Source organism: Mastigoproctus giganteus, chromosome 6 (genome assembly GCF_048544385.1).
Source record: "Mastigoproctus giganteus isolate SK-2022 chromosome 6, ASM4854438v1, whole genome shotgun sequence".
NCBI classification, from domain to species: domain Eukaryota; kingdom Metazoa; phylum Arthropoda; class Arachnida; order Uropygi; family Thelyphonidae; genus Mastigoproctus; species Mastigoproctus giganteus.
This window is the reverse complement of record NC_143580.1, coordinates 153542604-153567370: the sequence shown is the minus strand read 5'-3', so window position 1 is coordinate 153567370 and position 24767 is coordinate 153542604. Positions and strand designations below refer to the sequence as shown.

The following is a 24767-nucleotide window of genomic DNA, read 5'->3' as shown; positions in this document are numbered from 1 at the left end:
GTCAGTTTTACCCATAACATTAGTGTGCAATCTTAAATTCACACAATTTGATTAAAAAGATATAGTGTACATTGATTTTACACAATCACTGGATTACACCCTTGAATTTTATACAATCCCTCCACATGTAAAATGATGCAGTAAAGCTACTGTAGATAATTTGTAATTTCCCCTCTCAGCAAAATTCCCTAAGTACGTAATAAAGTTGATTTTTTTTAATACAGCTAAATTATACAATACAATCCAAATTATACAATATGGTAATCAATTAATACTTACTTCAATATAAGGTCTAAGATCTCCACGTTCATGAAGCTGTTTAGATGCCTTCACAGCCTGATTTCTAACTTCCAGTTTTTCGTGCAAAGTTAACTCAGATATTACTCCAAGAAAAAGTAACTGCTTAGGTGGCCTTCTTTCAACAAGAGCTTTGAGTGTTATCATTCCTTGAACAACAGTTGTCTATTTCAAAAAAATTTACATCCATTTCCTGTTATAAATCATATTTACATATTTTTTCAAGCCAGCTAAATTTAAATATATAGTAAGCTGAAGGTTGCCATTTAGTTCCAAAGTTGGCTAGAGCCTCAAGCTGCGAGCAAATTTAGAGTATGTATATATTAAGTGCAATAGCATCATTAATACACAGCCATTTCTGAATAAACAGAATATTTGTGAAATGGCTGAGTATTAATGATGCTATTGCACTTAATATATACATAGTCTAAATTTGCTCGCAGCTTGAGGCTCTAGCCCTAAATGCATTTTAGTCTAAATACATGATATACCATCAGGTATCTCTCATATTGTGGAGTTATAGTTCATAACTGTTTTGCCATTATTGCATTACTGGGGTACCTACCCACCCACCGAAGAAGGGCCAAATAGCCCTGAAACGGCACCAGGGGGAGCCTGATGATGTCCGGAGTTTCCAAGAATAGGTAACAACAGCCTTCTCCACTGGGGAAGAGTTGCCTATTCAAGGAGTTTATATGAGTTTTTGAGTGGTGTGAGTTGAAGGAGTTACTGTCCCTTTCATTCTTCTACACCGTTTCTTTTCATCTTCCATTCCTACTATTACTTTCCCTCTACCTTTTTGCTTTTCTAAGTCTAATAGGGACAAGTGGATAGGTCGAGTTATTATCCCACACACATAAAATATAGCCCTGAAAGGGTACCGTCTGGGTGGTGGTACCTATCTGAGAATAAGTAACATTAGTCTTCTACTTATATGAAGCGTTACTTATTCGAAATAGCGCAATATCATGGCCACTAGTTGTGAAGGTGTTCACAATATGAGATATAACTTAAAACGATGCTGCCTTACAAATATTCTGTTTATTCAGAAATGGCTGTGTATTAATGATGTTATTGCACTTAATATATACATAGTTCCAAAGTTGCATAATTAATGGTAGCAGTTAGTGTGTGTGTGTGTGCGCGCGCAGTTATTTTAGCCGACAGGGCTAGTCGGATGGGTATAAAGTGCCTGCCTGGCAACCCAAAGGTCACAGGTTCAAATCCCGCCTCAGGCTTGGATCACAGTAGAAATGCAAAAACCTTGAGAGGTGCAATATGGTCAAAGAAACCGAAGCGACAACAACAACAACTAACAAAAAGGAAAAGGAGCAGTTATTTTATTTTGAAAGGATACAGCTAATTTTCACTTAATAAAATGTAAATACAATGTAAACAGCTTATTGTGATCATTGATAATGTTATCATTTGTGTAATGTCATCACTTTTGTAAAGTCCTAATTGTATACTAATACATATAAAAATGTTTATTGTAATCGGCACTTCAGTTTATGTTATTGCTTTTTTGCCTTATTGTGATTTATCCAACTGCAATAGAAGTGATTACTTTGACATCCAGATTTGTTCTTGAACTCACATGTTGGATGTCTAGTTAGGCTGCCATTTCATACAGTTTGTATGGTTACACTACCCAACATGATTTTTTACCTATAGAAAATCAATGATTGTTTCTGGTCAAGTTTTATATACAGAATTTAAAATCAATCATAAAAATTTCTTATCATCTCAGTTTTAAGATATAGATAGATAACTGGATTCTGTACAAAGATATCATTACTGTTTGAAATACAATTTTTAAACTTATTAACTTTTGGTTTGTTTTGTTTATTGGTCTAAAAGTTAAGCAAATACATCATTACTGTTCTTGCAATATAGTATACTTTGATTTTGATGCACTTTTCCAGACAAGTCAGTATTTTTACTAATTTTATTACACCATTCAACTGTTCAATATATAGTGATAAACTACACTACAAAAATTCACCTTCGGTTCAAATTTACCAACTTTAGGGAGTAAATTTCTGTCGGCATGGCCCACACTTGTAGGTAGAAGGAATTTGTTTTGTAGAGACGGGATACACTTAAACAAAGGTGGTGCAAAAGTTTTTGCCAGTATTATTGAGGATACCTTAAAGGTTCAGGGAAACTGCTAGTTAGGGGGGATGTGGGTTATACTGACACGCGTTTATCTGATAATATTGGTCAATGTAACTCTTGCACATACCTTAACAGTTCTTATCTGTTACCCCAACTGGACGTATTATCTAGATGTTCTGGGGGCAAAGACGTTTCACGTGAGTGGGTAGCTAATATCAGGGAAGAGAGCCTAAAAAACGTCAAGGCTTGTGTTAGGATTGTTAAATATACAAGAACAGTAAATCTTAATTGTTTAAGATTTAAGTGTCGTCAATAAAATGAGCGAATTCGAACTGCTGGTTAAAACAAGTAACGTGGACATAATAGGGCTTACGGAGACGTGGTGCCACCCGGAAATTGGGGATGATGAGTTTCAGTACGGCTTGTATAATGTATTTAGGAAGGATAGGGTAGATGAAGGGGTGGTGGGGTAATATTTCTTATCAGAAGCAGCCTGAGTGCAAAAATAGCTTTCCCGGATTCAGACGTTTCACATGTATAGAATCTGTATGGTGTGAGATAGTTGGAAACAAAAGTATAATGTGAGTAGGAGTAATCTACAAACCAGGTGATTGTGAAGATTATGACTAAAGCCTCTACATGCAAATGGAATGGGCAAGTAAGCGGCAATGTCTTATTATGGGTGATTTCAATTTGCCTCTAATTGATTGGAGTAAATGGGAAGGAAACTCGACATGGGGAACAAAATTTTTAAATCAACTAGATGACTGTTATTTGTATCAACATATCAGGGAAAGTACTAGAGAAAAGAATATCCTAGACCTCATCATCACCCACGAATCAGATGACATAACAGGGCTGACAGTAGAGGAACCAGTAGCAGGAAGTGACCATGGAGATCTACGGTGGATGATGATGAGAGAGGTAGCAGTAGTAAAAGGCAAAGGAATGGGTTTTAATTTCAGAAAAGGAAATTACGATGCCTTAAGGTACTACATGGCCTCTTAACTGAGTAGATATTAACTTCAGTACTTTTTATTACAGAGCAATAAAAAGTACTGAAGCCTATAACAGCTACAAGGTGATGTGTAATAGAGCCACAGAAAAGGTTTGACAGGCAAAGGCAGTTTATGAGAAATCACTAGCAAACAGAGCAAAAAGGGGGGGATAAAGAATTTTTCACATATATAAATGCCAAGAAGAGCAGGACAAACCAGATCGGACCTTTACGTAAGGGAAAGGGGATAGTAATAAATACACCAGCTGCCGTTGCAGTTGAACTCAACAGTTATTTTGCATCGATATTTACAAATGAAAAGCCTTTTGTGGCAATGGGAAATTGTGGGAGCGAAGTTAAAAAATATGTAATTAATGATATTGAAATTTCACAAGATTATTTAATGAAAAAACATTCAAGCCTACAGACCAGTAAGGCTCCTGGAGTTGATGGAATATACCCTATAATCTTAAGAGAGGCGGCAAGCGAGTGCATTGAACCATTGAGGCTAATTATGCGAGCATCACTAGACTCTGGGGAAATTCCCTTGGATTGGAAAAGTGCAAATGTATCTCCCATACATAAGGGTGGCTCTAAAAGTGAAGTTGGAAATTATCGACCTGTCAGTCTGACTTCAGTAGTAGGGAAAATCATGGAGCCAATGATCAAGGGTGGAATTCAGGATGATTTGGATCGAATTGAAATTCTCAAGGATACTCAGCATGGTTTTGTAAAGGGAAAATCATGTTTAACAAATCTCGTTCGCTATTTCGAAAGGGTCACTCACGAGCTGGATTTAGGGAATAATTTCGACATTGTTTATTTAGATTTCAGCAAAGCTTTTGACTCAGTCCCACATGAGCGGTTGCTTTATAAGCTGGAACAGGTTGGAATCACTGGGAAAATCCTTAGATGGATAGAAGGATGGCTTCAGGGCAGGAGGCAGAGGGTTGTGATAAATGGCTACTCCTCAGATTGGGTTGATGTAAGAAGTGGGGTTCCCCAAGGATCAGTATTAGGACCACTGCTTTAATCCAACAAAGTGTAAGGTATTACACCTGGGAAACAGTAATCCCAAAAAAACTTATTCACTTGGTGGAGTTCAACTAAATCCAGTACTGTAGGAAAGGGACTTGGGTGTTACGATACGGTCAGACATGAAATTCTCTGAGCATTGTAAACAGGTTGCAAGGAAGGCCCATGGTGTCTTATCAATCATCTATCGAACTTTTGCAAGTAGAGATAGGGACGTGATAATCCCATTATATGAGGCTTATGTTAGACCACACTTAGAATACTGTGTTCAAGTATTGAGACCGCACCTAAAGAAAGACATCGAGCTTCTTGAAAGGGTGCAAAGAAGGGTAACTCGCCTGGTGAGATCGGCAAAAGGGCGTCCTTATAAAGAAAGACTTCGAATATGTGGGTTGCAGAGTTTTGGTGTTGCAGAGTTCTGGATTGAGTTGTTTAAGGCTCAGAGAGTCATCAGTAAAATGATTGAGGACAAAATTTTCAAGATTATAAATGATGCTAGAACTAGGGGACATAAATTCAAGTTACGGGGGGAAGTGTATAGATTGGACTGCAGGAAGTTTCTTTTTAGCCAGCGAGTTATAAATTACTGGAATAGGCTGCCTTCATCGGTGGTAGAGGCCGACAGTTTGGGGAAATTCAAAGGTCATCTGGATAGTACTTTCGGGTAAGGGAAGCGCATAGGATGATAGATTTAATTTCCTTTTTTTTTTTTTTTTTATTAATTATTATTATTTAGTTATTTATTTTATTTATTTATTTTTATTTTATTTTTTTATCATTGTTTTGTTCGGATTTTTTTTTTTTTTTTTTTTGGCTGGTGCAGCATAAGCCATAGGCTTTCTTGCACCATGCGGCCATTACTAATACTAATACTTTTACTGTTTTTAGATTAATGCATTGTTAAAATGGAGAAGACAAAGCACAGAACTTGTATCGATCACCTGGATAAATTCCGCTATGTTTGTGGACACTTAACCCCAAAAACTCAGAGAAAGAAAATATACAATGTCACAAAAGTTGCATATTCATTATACTTCAGCTGCAAGATTGGTGACCTAGAAAAAAATTGGGCTCCACATATCTGTCGTATTACTTGTACAATGAACTTAAGGCTGTCGTTATATGGCAAGCTGAGAGCATTACCTTTTCCCTATGGTGTGGTGCAAGCCCAAGAATCATTTCGACGACTGCTATTTCTGTATGACAAAAATAAAGGGTACAGGCAATTCTCACTTTATGAGTTCCCGGGTTTACGAGTTTTTTTTCTGCCAAGTATCAAGTTTCCACAAAATTGAAAATAAGAACATTAATTGCAAAAAATGAATGTTAAACATTCATAAATACCGCATTCCAAACCAAGTGCGTAGCTATACAATACAGTGTACCCCACTTTACGATATTAATCAATTCCAGAGACACCATCGTATCGTTAAAATATCGTAATGTGAACCCAATAACACTGTTTTTTGGTATTTGGTAATTCGTTTCAAGATCTTGGAAGTTGAAAATTTCGCTGTATAACTAAATTATTTATCTCTCTAAAATTTCATTTTTAAGGTCATGAGCATGACCTTAAGGCCATATAAAAGGTTGTGAGCGTGGTTTGTAAATTGTATTAGTTTCCAATTCAAATCATTAAAATGCACTACACTTTCATCGTTATCATATGTTCCCTTATAAGAATCAATTTGAAACGCCTTTGTGATATTTTTCTAAAGCACATTTCTGGAGGTCAGAACGATAAAATAATAAAAACAATTTGCACTTTCCGGTTTATTGGTCTTTTCTGTTACTGCAAGCAATTGTAAATGGGTAGTAAACTTGATGTTATTGCATTTGCAAAAATACCCATAGCTGGAATTGTGTGGTTTTTTTACATTATTATGGTGAAATGTGTTTCCCCTTTACTTCAATCAATCTTCAATCGTATAAAGAACATAAATAAATTCTCAGCATCTTCTCTTCATTCTTTTTTTTTTAAACTGGTTACTCCACGCGAATCATGTTAGTTTCAATTTGTGTGTGCTGTTAAAAATGCTTATGCATGCAATCGTGAGATTTATAATTAAAAGAGAAGATTATCTTGAAAACAAATGCCTCTTGAAAATTTCTGAAGACGACGACGTCTCCTTGTGCAACAAACCAACAAGTGCCAAAACAATAATGAGTGATCAACGAGTGTGCATATAGCCGATGATGATGAAGAATAAATATTCTTTAACATTTGTAAGTCGTAAATAATTTCTCTATTATTATAATTTGCTTTATAATTGCTTTTTTATAATTTTACAAGCTACGTTTTCATTTCTTTCGATAAATCAATCATTGTTTAAACAAACTAATCAGCTAACTAATTTCATTGTTGAGAACCTAACCCCTATTTTTAACCTTATGTCTATGGGAAATAAATTCCCGCTTTACGAGCCCTCGCTAAGAATGAATTCACACGTAAAGTCGAGAACTACCTGTATTTCCAAAAAAAGCAAGCACTGCACCAAAATCCGAATATCCCATCAGGAATTAGGTTGGTGCTAAGTACACGGTAAAGAAATGCCGGTAGCTGTGCCACCAAAATCTTGAGGTATTGGAAGTAGTGATGAAGGTATAAAAGAAATCGTTTTACCAGATGTTGCAGAACCATGAAGTACAACTTCACATGATTTGGACAACAAGCCAGAAAAAGAAAAGGCCCCACACTACATTGAACAAGAAGAATTAAACGACTTGGTGTTACCCAAAGAGAAGGCTGAATTACTCGGATCCAGACTACAACAGTGGAACGAACTTTTTTTTTTTCCGCTGATGCTGCATAAGCTCATACACTTGCTTTCCTGCATCACATGCCACTATTACTACTACTAACTCGCCAAAGGTACAAACATTACAATATACCATAAGCGAAATGAAGAGTTTTCAAGATATTTTGCAATGGAAAACAACATGTGTGTCTGCAAAGACGTTGTTGGTCTTATGCATGAACTGAACATTGATCACAATACATCTGAATGCCGTTTGTTCAGTGATTCGTCAAAGCTAAGTTTGAAAGCAGAATTGCTTCATAACGGAAATACTTTACCATCAATTCCTCTTGTTCATACTGTTGGCCTGAAAGAAACTTACGATAGTATGTCCCAGATTCTTGCTGCTATATGTTACAATGACTATGGTTCGAATATGTGTGCTGATCTGAAAGTGATTGCGCTGCTTGCTGGGTTGCAAAGTAGCTTCACTAAATACTGTACTTTCCTGTGTTTGTGGGATAATCATGCAACAGCTAAACACTACGTCACACAACACTGGGACAAGAGAGATGAATATATTCCCGGCAAAAGCAATGTAAAGTATCTTCCATTGGTTAATCCACAAAAGGTTCTTCTTCTCCCTTTACACAACAAGTTTCGACTGATTAAGAATTTCACTAAGACACTGGATAAAGAAAGCAGAGGACTCGCATATTTACTGAAAATATTTCCAAATTTATCTCATGCAAAGCTGAAGGAAGGAATTTTCATAGGTCCTCAAATAAGAAAGCTCCTAAAAGATGAAGAATTTCAAAGAAACAGAATGATGTTGAACTGGCTGCATGGAAACCTTTCAAGACTGTGGTACCCGGATTCTTTGGAAAGAGAAAACAACAGAACTAGGAGCAACTGGTGACAAACTTGATGAAATGTTACAAGAACGTGGGGTGCCAAATGTCATTGAAAATGCATTTCCTTCATTCCCATCTGGATTTCTTTCGTAAAAACTTAGCAGATGTCAGTGAAGAACAAGGAGAGTGCTTCCACTATGATGTATCTGCAATGGAAAAATGATACCAAGGTCGCTGGGACTCTGCCATGATATGAGATTACTGTTGGTTCCTCAAACTGGAAAGAAATAGTAGTAGTAGTAGTAGTGGCATGTCATGCAAGAAAGAAAGTGTATGAGCTTATGCAGCATCAGCCAAAAAAAAAAATAATAAATAAAAAATCACACCATTCCCACCAAATGCCTGACCAGTTCCTCCTTAAAATTTATTTAACCTATCAACTTCCACAACGACAGATGGAAGTTTGTTCCAGCAATTAACCACCCGCCTATTCTACAACTGTCTTTTCTTAATTTGAATTTATGCTCCCTTAGGTTCGTAATCTGAACAATTGGAAGGATCACATCAGAATTCAGCGTGCTCAACCCATTCAAGGCCTTATACACCTCAATCAGATCACCGCACAGGTGCCCAGTCTCAAGCCACTGCAATTTCCAGAACTTAAGCCTCTCTTGGTAACAGGATCCCTTCATTCCCCTCACCAATCTTGTTGCCCTTCTCTGTACATGCTCAAGCAAATCTATATCCTTCCTAAAATGAAGCCTCCAGACTACACAGTACTCAAGGTATGGCCTGACCACTGCCTTATACAGAGGGACAATCACCTCCTTTTCCCTGCTAGCAAAATTCCTATATATCATTGACAAAATCCCATGACCTGCCCTGGCAGCCTGTCTGTATTGTCAGAAAACTTCATATCTGACTGCACAATTACTCCCAGGTATTTTTTCATTTTCTACCATATTAAGGGCAGTACCACACAGTTGGTATGATTCTCTGGGGTTACTTCTACCCATATGCAGTACTTTGCATTTGTCAATGTTCAGTTGCCACTTCTTAGCCCATCTACCCAAATTATCTAGATCCTGTTGCAGTAGTACACTGCCATTACTGTCATTAACAACCCTGTCAACCTTTGTATCATCTGCAAACTTCGACACTAAGCCTGATATACCTTCATCAATATCATTGATAAATAAACAAAACAACAGTGGACTCAACACCGAACCCTGTGGGACTCCACTAATAACATTAGTCCACGAAGAGCAGCACCCATTGATTAACACCCTCTGTCTTCTCTCACTCAACCAGCCTTTTATCCATTGTAGCAACATACCTTTAATACCATTCTGCTCCAATTTGTACAATAGTCTTCCATGTGCAAGAGTGTCAAAAGTTTTCCTGAAATCCAAATATATGATATCAAAATTATTTTTCCCATCCAGTTCCTTCATAACCACATCATAATATCCTACGAAATTTGTCAGACAAGAGTTTCCCTTAACAAACCCATGCTGCGTCTGAATTATTGCTCCAGTCTTGTCTAGATGATCCTGCAATGCATCTTTAACCAGTGACTCCATTATTTTACCCAGAACAGAAGTTACACTAACTAGTCTATAATTACTCGTGTCACCCTTCGATCCCCCTTTGTAAATTTGGGATACATTTACACATCTCCAGTCCGTGGGGACCTCCCCTGACTCCAAGGATGCTCTCATAATTATGGCTAAGGGTTTGCTTAGTTGCTTTGCCGCCTCCTTTAATGTAACTGGATAGATCCCATCCACTCCAGGTGCCTTTCTTATGTTTAACTTCAAGAGTCACTTGATAATTTATATGCATCCCATGCATTTTTCTTCTCTGTCACGAGTCTCATTAGATCATTTGATAACCATTAATTCTAAACCTGGAACAGTATTTCTTAATAGGTATGAAACTTTTAGTAGCTTCCACGATTAATTCCTTGAATGCTTCTCACTTAGAATTTACTGTTGGCAACATCATCAGTTGATCCCACTGAACAGAATTTAAAAACTGTCTGAGACCACTGTATTCACCTTTACGGAAGCAAAAACTCTTTCCTTAAATACCATCAGGGTTACCCCTGATGGTAATTATATCTTTAAGTAAATCTCACATCAGTACCTTGTGATCACTGCCACCTAGTTGTTCCTTTATCTGCAAATTCTTAATACACGAATGATCACTGCTGATAACCAGATCAAGTGTTATTTCTACCCATATGAAGTTTGAGAGGCAACCAGAGAGGCTAACCTGGTTACCTCTCGAACATGCTGCTGCAGAAAACAATCATCCAATAAAACCACAAAAGTTTTACTAGTGTGTGACCAACCCACAAGTTCCAGTCAATATCTGGGAAGTTAACATCTCCCATTATAAGGCATTCTGATTTACTAGCCCACTCTATTTCTCTGTACAATTGTTCATTGTACTCATTCGAGTCATTAGGCCTATAACACACTCCTACTCTTATTTTTGCTTTCGCAGTGCTTATGTTACACCAAACTGACTGAACGGTGCACTGTTAATCTATATCAACTGGATGCACTTGTTTTGATTTTATGTTTTTCTTAATTAACAGCATGACACCTCCTCCCTTCCTATTCTGTCTATCCTTTCTGTACACATTGTACACCCCAAATTACAATTCTGCATTCCTAATATCAGTGTGACACCACGTCTCTGATATCCCAACAATATCCGCCTTTGATGTCTTGACCAACACTTCAAATTCATCAAATTTATTTACTATACTTCTTTATCTTTATTTACTATATGCAAGCATACATGCACCTATTCCTAGTTACCCTGACACATCCCATATACTCACCTGTTTCATGATGACTGCCATCAGTTCCTGAAACCCCCAGCTCCCCTCGCTCCAGGTTGCTACTTATTCTAATAGAAGTTGTGCAAGAATCACCTTCACCTCTGCCTGCGGCTACTTTTAACCTTTTAGTCTGTGAATCCCCCCCCAAGCTAGCAGTTTTCCGACCCACCTAACACTGCCTCGATAGCATCAGCAAATATTCTTGCACCCTTTCTATTTAAGCGTATCCCATTCCTGTAGAAGCAGTCTCTCCTGTTAACAAGCACAGACCACACTGAAAAAAATTCTTCCCCTTGAGCCTTGCACATTTCCTCCAGGGCCGAATTAATTGAGAAGGCTCTCATCATGTACTCCCTCCTATTGTTTCTGGGCAGAATTGCAGACATTTTAAAATATGGAGTATAAAAGGAAATCATTGAGTACGAAATATGTCTAAGTAACATATATTGTGGGTAATAATTACAACCATGTATACTGATGTTGTATAAAAACAAAGAATTTAAAAAATGCATATATCTTTGGATGTAGATGTGACAAAAGTAAAAGATTGATATTTTCAAAATCAGGACATTTAATTTTGTTCAGAATATAACCAACTTTCGTTCCAGAGGTATGACGAAAAAACTTTTGTCAAATAGTGTTATCTACATTATTACACCGTGAGAGTAATGTATCTGTACTCCTACCAATATAACTATTTTACACTGCAGCTACTTCATATGAACTCTTTTCTAATTATTGATTTTAACTTATTTTTATGTTTTTAATGGTTTGTATACATTTCCAGAAACATTATGACTGTTTCACTGTTATTGATGACTTTCTTAAAGAAGAATTTGATATTTGAATAAATGTGAATGAAATAGTTGAATAAATTTAGATTTGAACAATAAAATTAAAGTATTTTATACTGCTGAATTTTCATGTTTTTCTTTCTATCCATTTTCACTTTTTTTATATACACATTTCTGCTCTGTCCAAATAAACAGTGCTGAACTCTTGTTTCTTCAGTTATTGTTATAATTTCAGCTGTATTCCAAAGTGAACACAATAAGCAGGATCCATTGCAGCATAAAAAGCACATAAAGGATCTGCATTGAAAAGTTCAAAAAATAATTATACTTATAATTAATTTTACTTATGAAAATAATTTTATAAGTAAAATAATTTTACTTATAATTTTACTTCATAAGTAAAATAATTTTACTTATGAAGCTTTCCCCTAAAGTAATAAACAAAAGCAGTTAATGTAAAACCACAAAAGTTTTACCACAAAAACCACAAAAGTTAATGTAAAACCACAAAAGTTTTACTAGTGTGTGTAAAAGTATTACTAGTGTGTGTTAATGTAAAAGTATTTTATGAATTTCATAAAATAATTTAGACTAAAAATCTTAAATGTATTCTCCTTTACGTACATCTTATGACCCAATGTTTTGGTAATTTTTGAATGCTGCTTAACTGTCTGCTAAAATTATTTGGGTCAAGGCTGCAATAACCACTTATAAGCAGAAATCTTTGTCCGTGCAACACTTCCCATTACAACAAGCAGATCAAGGGTTTTTAAAATGCACTGTTGCCATAGATGAAAAGACGTGGACATGTGATTTGAACACAATCTGAAGCCACAATTAGCTCAGTGGAAGCATTCATCTTGGGGAAATGGATAATAATTGCAAGGCCTCACATCAGAACTATAAGGAAATGAGGCAGTGTTTCCCACTTGTAATTGGTAATAACAAGTTATGATATGAGGCCTTGTGTTGCCATGCAGTACAAACACACCAGGTTCTAACAACTGTGACCAATACTGATGAATTTTTGAGCATAATTTCTGATAAAGAAATGTTGCATAGTAGTCTCCAGTTACATCTTCCAAGCGGCGCATGATCAGTGGTTAAAGAAGCATTGAAGGATCATCTAGACAAGACTTCAGTTATAGCTTGGACACAGCATGGGTTTGTTAATTAGTCAGTCTTGTCTGACTAATTTGATTGGATACTGTGATGTAGTCACAAAGGAACTGGATGCAAATAATAACTTTGATATCATATATTTGGATCTTAGAAAGTCCTTTAATACTGTTGCACAAATTGGAGCAGAGTGGAATTGGTGGAAAATTGGTGCTATGGATAAAGGGATGGTTGAGTGGGAGAAGACAGAGAGTGGTAATCAGTGGACACTGCTCTTCACGGACTTTCACGGTTTTGATATCATATATTTGGATCTTAGAAAAGCCTTTGATACTGTTGCACATGGAAGACTGCTGCACAAATTGAGCGGTGTGGCATTGGAGGCAAATTGCTGTTATGGATAAAGGGATGGTTGAGTGGGGGAAGTCAGAGGGTAGTAATCAATGGACACTGCTCTTCGTAGACTAATGTTATTAGTGGAGTCTCTCAGGGTTCAGTGTTGGGTCCATTGTTTTTTCTGTATTTATAAATGATATTGATGATGGTATATCAGGCTTAATGTCCAAGTTTGCAGACGATACGAAGGTTGGCAGGGTAGTTAGTGACACTAATGACAGTACACTGCTGCAACAAGATCTAAAAAAGTTGAGCAGAAGGGCTGAGAGGTGGCAAATGAAGTTTAACATTGACAAATGTATACTACATATGGGAAGCAGTAATCGCAGAGTAACGTATCAACTTTGTGGTACCATACTGACAGTGGTAGAGAAGAAAAGGACTTGGGGGTATTTGTGCAGGCAGATATGAAGTTTTCTGAGCAGTGCAGATGGTATGCAAGAGTAGCTCATGGTGCCTTGTCAATGATATACAGGAATTTTTCTAGCTGGGATAAGGAGGTGATTATCCCTTTGTATAAGGCAATGGTCAGGCCACACCTTGAGTACTGTATACAGGTCTGGAGGCCTAATTTTAAGAAGGATGTAGAGCTGCTGGAACGAGTACAGAGAAGGGCAACAAGATTAGTGAATGGAACAAAGGGGTGCTCTTACAAAGAAGGGCTTAAGTTTTGCAAATTACAGTGTCTGGAGACTAGGCACCTGCAGGTGATCCGATTGAGGTGTATAAAGCCTTGAATGGTTTGAGCATGGTCAATGCTGATGGGATTCTTCCTCTTGCTCAGAATAATCACCTGAGAGGGCATAAATTCAAATTGAGGAAAGATGGTTGTAGGATAGATTTCTGGAAGTGTGCCTTTAGCCAGTGGGTGGTTGATTGCTGGAACAAACTTCCATCTGTCAGTGTAGAAGTTGATAGCTTAAATAGATTCAAGGCAGAACTTGACAAACATTAGGCTTGAGTGGATGGGTGAAATAAGGGTTTTTTTTTTTTTTTTTTTTTTGGCTGATGCTATATAAGCTTGCTTTCTTGCATCATGTGCCTTTGCTAATGCTAACTCCTCATGTGTGAATGTAGATGCAAAATACTCATTCAGTTTATCAGCTACTTGAGCAGCACATCAATAGTCGAACCATCCATGTTAAAGGGACCAATCTGATTCATCCCTTTCCTTCTAGAGTTTACATAAGTAAAGAACTCTTTGCTGTTTTTCTTTGCATCCTTTGCCAAAGATTTCTCATAATCTACCTTCGTCTACATAACCTCCTTTGTGACTTGATTACAGAGTAGCTTATATCTGCTGTAGGCTTCTGTGTCGGCTGATAATTTATATGCATCGCATCCATTTTTCTTCTCTGCCACAAGCGTAATTAATTCATCTGACATACATTTAGGTCTGAACCTTGAACAGTATTTCTTATTTGGTATGAAAAGCCTGGTAGCCTCCAGATTAATTCCTTGAAGGCTTTCCATTTAGAATTCTTTTTTTTTAACATTAACAGTTGATCTCAGTGCTTAGAATTTAAAAACTGTGCTCGACTACTGTAGTCACTGTTATGAAAGCGAAAACCCATCCCTTTACCCTTGGTGGTAGTTACATCTTTAAGTAAAACCCATATCAGTACACTGTGATCACTGCCAACTAGTGGTTCCTTTATCTGCAAATTCTTAATGCACGAATAATCACTGCTGAAAATCAGATCAAGGGTATTACTCCCTCTGGTTGCCCCTTGAACATGTTTCTGTAGAAAGCAATCCTCAAATAATTCCACAAAACTTTGCTAGCGTGTCAGTGACCAACCCACAAATTCCAGTCAATATTTGGAATTTTAAAATCCCCCATTACAAGACATTCTGACTTACTGGCCGAGTATATTTCTCTGTACAGTTATCCATTGTATTCATCAGAGTCATTAATCCTAAAATACACACCTACTGTCATTTTTCCTTTCCCAGTGCTTATGTCACACCAAACAGTCTCAACATTGCATTGTCCACCCACGTCAATTGGATGCACTTCCTTAGATTTTGTGTTTCTTAACTAACAGCATAACCCCCCCCCCCCGTCCTGTCTATCCTTTCTGTACACATTGTACTCCCCAAATTCCAGTTCTGCACTTCTTATGTCTGTGTGACACTATGTCTCTACTATCCCAACAATATCTGCCTTTGATGTCTTGACTAGCATTGCTGTACATGCAAGTATGCATGCACCTGTTCTTACTCTTAGTTACCGTAACACAGCCCATGTGTTCATCAATACAACGCCCATGCAACAGGATGGGATGGTGAAGGAAGGGGAGAGGAGATAAGATTTTTAGCACTAGGAAGGCAGAGCCAGCATCTTAGCTACTACAAGCGTTGTCAGCTGTTCAAGGGCCATTGTAGTGAAGGTGTGGGGGGATGGTCCATAGAGAAACATGCAACAATCCAACATGCTAGGGTGGGGACCATCACTGGGTTGACTATCGAAGTGAACAGCAATTGGCACATAATATCCCACAGATGCACAATCTCTATCTTCTTCTTCTTCTTTAATACTGCCGAATGGCGTTTGCGACTTCGTTTTGATATTGTTCTCTGTCTAGCGCTGCGTGTAGAATTTGTGCTGTTGTCATGTGAAGCCAGGTGTTGATGTTATCTAGCCATGCCATTTTCGGTCTGCCTGGGCGTTTCTTGCCTTCGATCTTTCCCTCCAGGATGAGTGGTAGTAGGTGATATTTTTGTTGGTTCCTAGCGATGTGACCTAGGTATTTGCATTTCCTGCTGATGATGGTTTTGAGCAGGTCCCGTTCCGTGTGCATGTCCTGCAGGACCTGTGCGTTGGTTATCTTGGCTGTCCACGGAATTTTCAGCATTCTTCGGTAGAGCCACATTTCGAAGGCCTGGAGCTTTTTTGTAGTGGCTGATGTTAGAGTCCAGGTTTCTACACCGTAGAGCAGTATTGGCCAGATGTAGCATTTCAATGTGCGTAATTTGAGCATGATGTTCAAGCTTCTGTCCGTGAGGAGGGTTCTCCATTTGGTGAATGCCTGCCTGGCTTGTTCAATTCTGCTTTTGATTTCGGCCTCATGGTTCAGCTGGTCATCAATGAGTACTCCGAGATACTTGAAGCGGCGTATTTGCTCTAATTTTTCGTTGTTTAGTTTGATCGTGATTTTGCTTGCAGTCCTGCTGACCTTCATCACCTTTGTTTTCTTTTTGTTGATTCGTAGTCCCCATGCTTGGCTTTCTATGTCCACTTCGTTCAAGATGGTCTGTAAATCTTGTTCTGAATCCGCTATTAGTGCTGTGTCATCGGCATATCTTAAGTTATTGATGTAGTGTCCGTTAACTTTTATGTCGATGTTCTTGTCAGCCAGTGTTTGATCGAAGATCATTTCCGAATAGATGTTAAAAAGAATGGGAGATAATGGACAGCCTTGCCGGACGCCTTTTTTTATTGGAATTGGGTCTGTCAGGTCGTTGTCATAGCGAAGCCGGGCTGTTTGATTCCAGTAGAGAGTTGTAATAAAGTTGATATCATTGTTTTCAATCCCAAGTTTTCTCAGTCGGTCAATTAGGCAGTCGTGGTCTACTGAATCGAAGGCTTTCTCGTAGTCAATAAAACATATATACACGTCTTTTTGATGTTCATAGCACCTTTGTAGCAATATTTGTAAACAGAAAATTGCTTCTCTGGTGCCTAGTCCCCTGCAGAATCCGAACTGTGTGTTTCCTAGTGCACTTTCGCACTTACATCTTATCCTTTGCTGAATCACCTTGAGGAAGACTTTTAGCACCTGGCTCATTAGACTGATCAGCCTGAAGTCTTCACATTTCCGGCTGGTAGCCTTTTTTGGTAGGGCCACAGATGGATTGGAGCCATTCGGATGGAATGTCGTCGTTGTTGTAGATTTGATTGAACCACTTCGTTAGTTGTTGGATGTTGCTGTAGTCTAGTTGTTTCAGCAGTTCCACATGAATCTGATCAGGTCCACAGGCCTTGCCTGGCTTTGTTATTCGGATGGCATGTTCCACTTCAGATGTTAATATGTGGAGATTGTCTTCCTGTGTTTCTTGTTGCGTTTCTGCCGGTTTTCTGTTGGTGCCGAACAGATTGTATATATAGCTCTTCCAGGTGTCGAGTTTGGCTTGTTTGCTTAGTATAGGTTGATTGTTGTCCGTATATAAACTTGGGATAGGAGCCGGTTTGTAGATGTTTCCAGCTTCTTTAAGCTTCTTGTGCAGGTTATAGTTGTTATTTTTCTTGATTAGGTCTTCGATTTCTGCACACTAATCTTCCATCCATTTTTCCTTCGCCTTCCGGATTTCCTGTTTGATCTTTTGTTGTATTTCTTTGTATTTTTCCCGGTTGTTGTTGTTGCTTTTGAATATTCTCCGTTCATCCATTAGGTCTAGTATGTGCTGGGTCATCCACCGTTGTTTCTTTTTCGACGCCTGATGTCCTAGCAGGGTTTCTGCTGTTTCATTGATGCACTGTTTGAGTGAACGCCCGAATGCTTGCACGTCTGTTGTTACTGCTTCGATCGATCGGATTGTAGTGTTGAGATGAAGCTGTACTTGTCGCCTGTTGGCGTTGTTCTTCAGTTTCTCCAGGTCAATTCTTTTTGTTGTGCTTGTGCGTTTGACTGCTCGTAATTTGAGACGTAGTGTTGCTATTACTGGGTTATAGTCTGATGATATGTCAGCTCCGGGGTAAGTTTTTGCCAATCTCTATCACAATCTCTCAATTATCAGGAGACTACAACCAGAGTGCCCATAGAAACATTTCTGAGTACACCATCCAGTGCTTGCTCCTGTGGACAGGAGCCTATGAAGTAGTTGACCTGTTTATGAACCCATGTTGACCAACCCATCACTGAAACCTCTGCCTGCAGGAAACATGGGAATACCATTCCTGAACTCTAAATGACCAGAAAAGTCTCATGGTCTGATGAATCCGGGTCCCAGCTGATCATACTGATGGATGGATGGATGTGTGTGTGTGTGTGTGTGTGTGTGTGTGTGTGTGTGTGTGTGTGTGTGTGTGTGTGTGTGTGTGTGTGTGTGTGTGTGTGTGTGTGTGTGTGTTCGACAGCAAGCAGATGAACAGCTACAACCAAACTGCATGGCTGGATGAAAACAGGCTGGCAGTGGTGGTATCATGGTGAGGCTGTTTTTATGGACATCATTAGGTCCCTTGAACACTACTAAACACACCTCCAGATCCTACCTTGGCATTGTTTCGGATCAACTTTTGCCCTAAATGGTGACAGAATATCTAAATGGCACTGGAATCTTTCAATAAATCAACCTGTGTCACGAGATCTGCTCTGTGCAGAAATGTTTCTTGGATCATGTCCAAGCATTTCGTGTGCTCCCCTGGCTGCCAAATTCCCACAACGTCAATCCCATCAAACATTTGTGGGATGCAATGGCACACAGCATCTGCCTGTCCATGCCAGTGCCTTGCTCCATTGCTGAACTCTGGGAAAGCCTTCTTTCCAGCTGGTCCAGGATACCAAAGGATAACTTCCACAGTCTCATGGAGTCAATATCATGCCGGGTGCAGGTGATTATTACGGAGAAAGGCAGCCCAACATGGTATTAGGTGATAATGTTTTGGCTCATGGGTGTGTGTATGTATATACATACATATATATACACACATACATACATATATATATTCAGGGTGTCTCAAAAATACATGGCATAACTTCAGGAACGAGTTCCTCATATACAATAAAAATATTTTATATCAACATAGTTCCAAAAATGCTTGGTTTCCGTGTTTTGGAGGTCTGTCTATGACACTTAGCTGTTCACATCACCTTAAAGTAATTGTTCAAAATGTCCACCTTCTGCCTGAATACCGCTGGCAGGTGTAAAGGTCCTATGTTCACAAAGGCGACAATGGATACCTTCAAACGTTTTTCCTGTTTGGACATCTTCGTTCAGGGTACCTCTCGTGGTACAAATGACGAGCCTCCAGAGCACTGCTGTCCGCCAAACCGTACATAAAGTGCATATCCGCTTGCTCCTGATTTGAGTATATGGTTGGAATGGAAAAACCACCAGGTTCTGTCAGTACCTTGTGATGAAGGAAATCACCTGCAGGAGACAAGACATTCCGGTAAATAACTAGGGAACCTAGCATTTCTGGAACTATGTTGATATAAAATATTTTTATTGTCTACATATGAGGAACTCATTCTTGAAATTATGCCGTGTATTTTTGAGTCGTCCTGTATAAATATATATATATAGGTAAAGACTGCATTTTTATAAAATTTCATAATGCAAAATTTCACCCTGCAGAGTTAATACTATATGTAACGATGATTGTAAGTAGCCAATATATGTTTGGGAAACTCACTCGTGAAATGGTTAAAGCCCTCTTCAGTCAAGGCTGTAGTCAGCCTATATCAGGAAGAAGGAGTAATGTTTCCCCCTGTGAACTATTCCTCATTTTTCAGCTTGCACAACATGCAAACTGTCCTTTGTAACCACACCTGTACAGGCACACAGCAATACAATATGGCTACAGATACTAATGCACTGATCAAAACAATATCTAACTTAAAAAAAAAACCACTGGGCACCAATTAATAATGGTCTTAAGAATAAACTCAGAAAAAACCCATCATAAATCTAGCAATTTGCTCACATGATTATTACTGTAAAAAGTGAGCGTACCTGTCATAGAGGAAAAATTGTATTCATTTGTTTTGGTGGTTGTGACATCCAGATATGGTTGTATTGTGCAAGCAAGCTGCAGTCTGGAATAGTTCAGATTAATCTGAGAAAGGTTTAAGTTTGGAATGAGATCATTATTTTCAACTAGGTAATAAAGTGAAATTAATAATAATATATATATACAAATATATTCTTCATCCTTGTCAGATGCTTCTATTTATTTGTCACCCTCAAATGATATATCTTTATCTAAGGAGGCTTAAGAATTTTGAACATCAGAATAAATGACTGATTGCATCGGAAAGAAGATTCAGTATCTGCAGTCCACACACACACACACACACACACACACACACACACACACACACACACACACACACACACACACACACACACACACAGAATCCTATTCAAACATCCAAAAATTTGACATAATAGAAATATTTTAAAGTCAGTTGCATAATTAGGTAGACTCTAATGCATTAGGGCTTAAAGCCTCAAGCTGCGAGAGAGAGATTAGACTGTGTATTTTAGTGCAATTGCATCACTAATGCATTAGAGCAGGGGTGGGCAACAGTCGGCCCGGGGGCCACATCCGCCCCGCGACGATGTTGAATCCGGCCCCCTCGGTAAATGCATAAATATAGAAAATCCATACCTGACTACACTCGCCGTAAACGTTCGGCTTAATTCGGTTCAATCGGGAATCGCGGCCCAAGTGATTCTACGCAGCGTCAAAGAGTTATTTCCTAATTATTATTGTAGCATCAATCGAACGAAGTTCCTTTGGGTTTGACTTCTTATTGAAAAAAATAATATTGGTGCGAGTATTTTATGTTTTATGCCTTTTCTAATTATTACAATTTTTAATTTAATATAATTTATAGCCCATAAAATGAGCCAATTAAAAAAAAAAAGAAAAATTGATGCAGAATGCCGCATTTTCAATGATAATTCGACATTCAGATATTTAATTGCAAATATAGACGATAAAGCTGTTTGTTTGGTTTGTAACGAAACTATTTCCGTTTTTAAAGAATATAATCTAAAAAGGCATTTTTCAAAAAAAACATTTCGTAAAATATAAGCTATTTTCACCGGAACAAATGAAAATTGAAGCAGAAAATTTAAAATGTAGTTTGCGTAAGCAACAAAATACTTTGAAAATTTTGTCAAAACAGATAGAGCTCTGACAAATTTAAATATTGTATTTACTTTTTTTAAAAATACATTAATAATTTGGTAATTCAAGTAATATAACATTTTTTAGGTTCTGATTTTTTTTATTAAATCGTTCAATCTATTCCGGCCCGCATCATGATACGAAAATTTCATTCGGCCCGCTGATGAAAAAAGTTGCCCACCCCTGCATTAGAGTCTTAACTTATATCATACACCATCAGGCATCTCTCATATTGTGAAGATATACTTTACAACTGTTTTGCCATTATTGCATGACTTGGGTACCTACCTACCCACCCACCCACCGAAGAAGGGCCAAATAGCCCTGAAATGGTGCCGTCTGGGTGGTGGTATCCACTGAGAATAAGTAACAACAGTCTTCTCCTTCGGGTGAAGCGTTACTTATTCGAAGTAGTGCAATGTCATGGCAACTCGTTGTGAAGGTATTCACAATATGAGATGTAACTTAAACAATGCCTCTATTGCAAATTTGCTAATCTATATTTAGCTGTGTATAAATGATGCAATTGCACTAAAATACACATAGTCGAATCTCTTTCGCAGCTTGAGACTTTAAGCCCTAATGCATTAGAGTCTTAACTTATATCATACACCATCAGGCATCTCTCATATTGTGAAGATAAACTTCACAACTGTTTTGCCATCATTACATCATTTGGGTACCTACCCACCTACCGAAAAAGGGCCAAATAGCCCTGAAACAGACATCATCAGCTCCCAGGGGGAGCCTGATGATATCCGGAGTTTCCAAGAATAGGTAACAACAGCCTTCTCCACTGGGGAAGCATTGCCTATTCGAGGAGTTTATGAGTTTTTGAGTGGTATGAGTTGAAGGAGTTACTGTCCCTTTCATTCTTCTACACCGTTTCTTTTCCTCTTCCACTCCTACTATTACTTTCCCTCTACCTTTATACCTTTTTGCTTTTCTAAGTCTAATAGGGACAAGTGGATAGTCGAGTTATTATCCCACACATATACAAATAGCCCTGAAACGATGCCTTCTGGGGGGTAGTATTCACTGAGAATAAGTAACAACAGTCTTCTCCTTCGGGTGAAGCGTTACTTATTCGAAGTAGTGCAATGTCATGGCAACTCGTCGTGAGGGTATTCACAATATGAGATGTAACAACTGTTCGATATGAGATGTAACAACTGTTAAACGATGCCGTTATTGCAAATTTGCTAATCTATATTTAGCTGTGTATAAATGATGCAATTGCACTAAAATACACATAATCAGGTAGTAAAAAAAGTGCATTGAAAAATCTTATTTTATCAGATAAAAAAAAAGTTATTTAATGGTGTTATTACTCTTCCAGAATATATATTATTACACATACCTCATCTTGACAATATTTCTTCAGTATCTCAAGCAACTTATCAGTAATGCAAGGGGATTCCAAAAAGAAACGACTGAAAAGCCTAAAAGAACAGAATGCATATATATAACGTACAAGAAATAAAATTTACGAAATTGCATTACTATATTATTTCTTGCAAAAAAAATCCCATCTAAAATTGGGAGAAAAAAAAATAAAAATTTATCATTCTCGTCAAATCTACCCCATACAGTTTGTTCATCAAGATAGCTGACAGTTTTGTAGAACTAACTAGACTAGACAAAAGTATCAATGAAAGTGACAGGTTTGTAACAAACAACTCGCAGCTTTCCCATGTGACCACGGGAAATCTGTGCAGTGAAAAGGCAGGTATGCCTCTGTTTTCATTATATAAAATTCAAGAAAGAACAAATCTTACTACAATTCCCAGATAAGGGAATTAATCTCTAAATTGTTAAGACCTGAAGGTGGAAATAATGAAATGGTTCTCCTGATGTAACTAGCAGCATTCTGTATATGGTGAAGGCAACAAAATCTCTTCATGCATTAATGCCACCAAAGACAGTATGGCTATTCAACTTAATATCCTTGCAATAAAAAAAAATAAATAAAACCACAGAAACTTACAAGTTTAGCTGCCTAGTAGCAGGTAACCTAGTTTTGCTTGATATGGTCAGAGTTAGTATTAATCTCATAATGGTTTTATGAAGAGTTTTGAAAAAGGTAAGAATATGGATGAGAGCAAGAAACTGCTGCAAATGTCCGATTTGATTATTCATCATAAACAACAAGTCACTGTCGCACACAGTGGGTGCACATATGGGTGCATTTTCCTTCATTTTTCAGTTACATATAAAATATGACTTGGTGGTTACTTTTTAATGCCATCAGGAATCTACTATAGAATACGTATATGTTCCAAGACAGGGGTGGGCAACCTTTTTTGAATAAAAGGCCATATTCATTTTCGGAAATAGTGGAAAGGCCGCACCGATTGTTCGATAATTAACGTTTTACTTACGAAGTAAAACATTAATTATCAGTGTTAAATTTTATTGCATATAACTATAGAAAAGGCAAATAAATTTCAATAAAACATACATATTTACAATATTCTCATCATAATACATCCACCTACATTTTATATGATCACAAAATTAAAAAATATATAATTATAAAGATAAATTATTTTCTAAATTGTTATTCAAATGAAATTTATAGCAATAATTTAACATTCTCTCTCTGTGAATTATACAAGAATAATTAGAAAAAACTGTACTATTGTAAAAAATAATTTAATATGAGTTAACTAATGAGTTGAAGATTTGATGCTTTGGTGGTTGAGTTGTTTACCAAAAAAGATGTCTCGGCTGAAACCACTTCGATTGCACATTTTTAATGAGATTTTTGGGTTTGTTTTTTATTAGATAACAACTGGATATTAGGCTCCATCTTAGTTGTACGCAACTTGAGTTGTCTTCTAAATGAATATCAGATATCTGAGTCCTTAAATGAATTTTAATTTGTGTAAGGTATGAAAAAGTTGATTCGTAACAATACTGAGTTGCAAAGCAAGACAGCAGTTGACAAGCATGTTGACGCAAATGTGGGTATTCAATTGCATTTTTCCATATTTCAATAGGATATTTTTTTGTATCAAAAAAAGTCTTTATCTATTATCTTCTCCTAATTCAATTAATTCCATCTGTAGTTCCGTGGGTGCCGTAGGGATATCAACTAAATGTGGCTCATACGCCAATTTCATTTCTAAAGTATGTTATTCGAAATCAGAAAATCTATCATTGTGTTCTTCAATTAGCATGCCCAATACGGTTATGTAGTCTTTGAAAGTGTCACATACAACATATTTCTGGCCCTTTAACATATTTTTTAAATGAGGGAAATGTTTCCCAGATATTTCTGATTTAGAGAAAAGTTTTGTAAAAAATTAATTCGAAATACCTGAATTTTTTTGCCATATGTCTTGTTTTTCCCTGCAAATAAGCATTTAATTCATTTTGCTTTTCCATAAAATCACACAAAAACTCAGCATTTCTACAAAATTCTTCATCTAATAAATCACATTCTTGTTGTTCCTCGTAAAATTTTTTAATTTGTTCTCGCAAAGCCAAAACTATTACTAAAATTTGTCCTTTCGATAACCAGTGCACTTTACAATAATATGGCAAGTCGACATTATATGTCTCATCATCCAATATAAGCATGCTTTGAAATTGGCGATGTCTTAAAGCATTTACTCGAATAAAGTTAACAATTGCAATAATTCTGTCCAAAGTATTGCTCAATGGGGAGGATTTAGCACAAAGGTTTTGTTGGTGAAATA

At 37.4% G+C, this 24767-nt stretch overlaps 1 protein-coding gene across 1 annotated transcript in view; it reads right to left on the bottom strand.

Moving 5' to 3' along the window:
- Sym (symplekin scaffold protein) overlaps positions 1–24767 on the bottom strand; it is a 662620-nt gene that overhangs the window by 196625 nt on the left and 441228 nt on the right. Inside the window, exons 20-21 of the mRNA XM_090376545.1 lie at positions 22424–22505; positions 280–462 (exon numbers count right to left, since the gene is read on the bottom strand). Coding sequence (XP_090232671.1) covers positions 280–462; positions 22424–22505 — 265 coding nt within the window. The remainder of the gene's footprint in view (positions 1–279; positions 463–22423; positions 22506–24767) is intronic.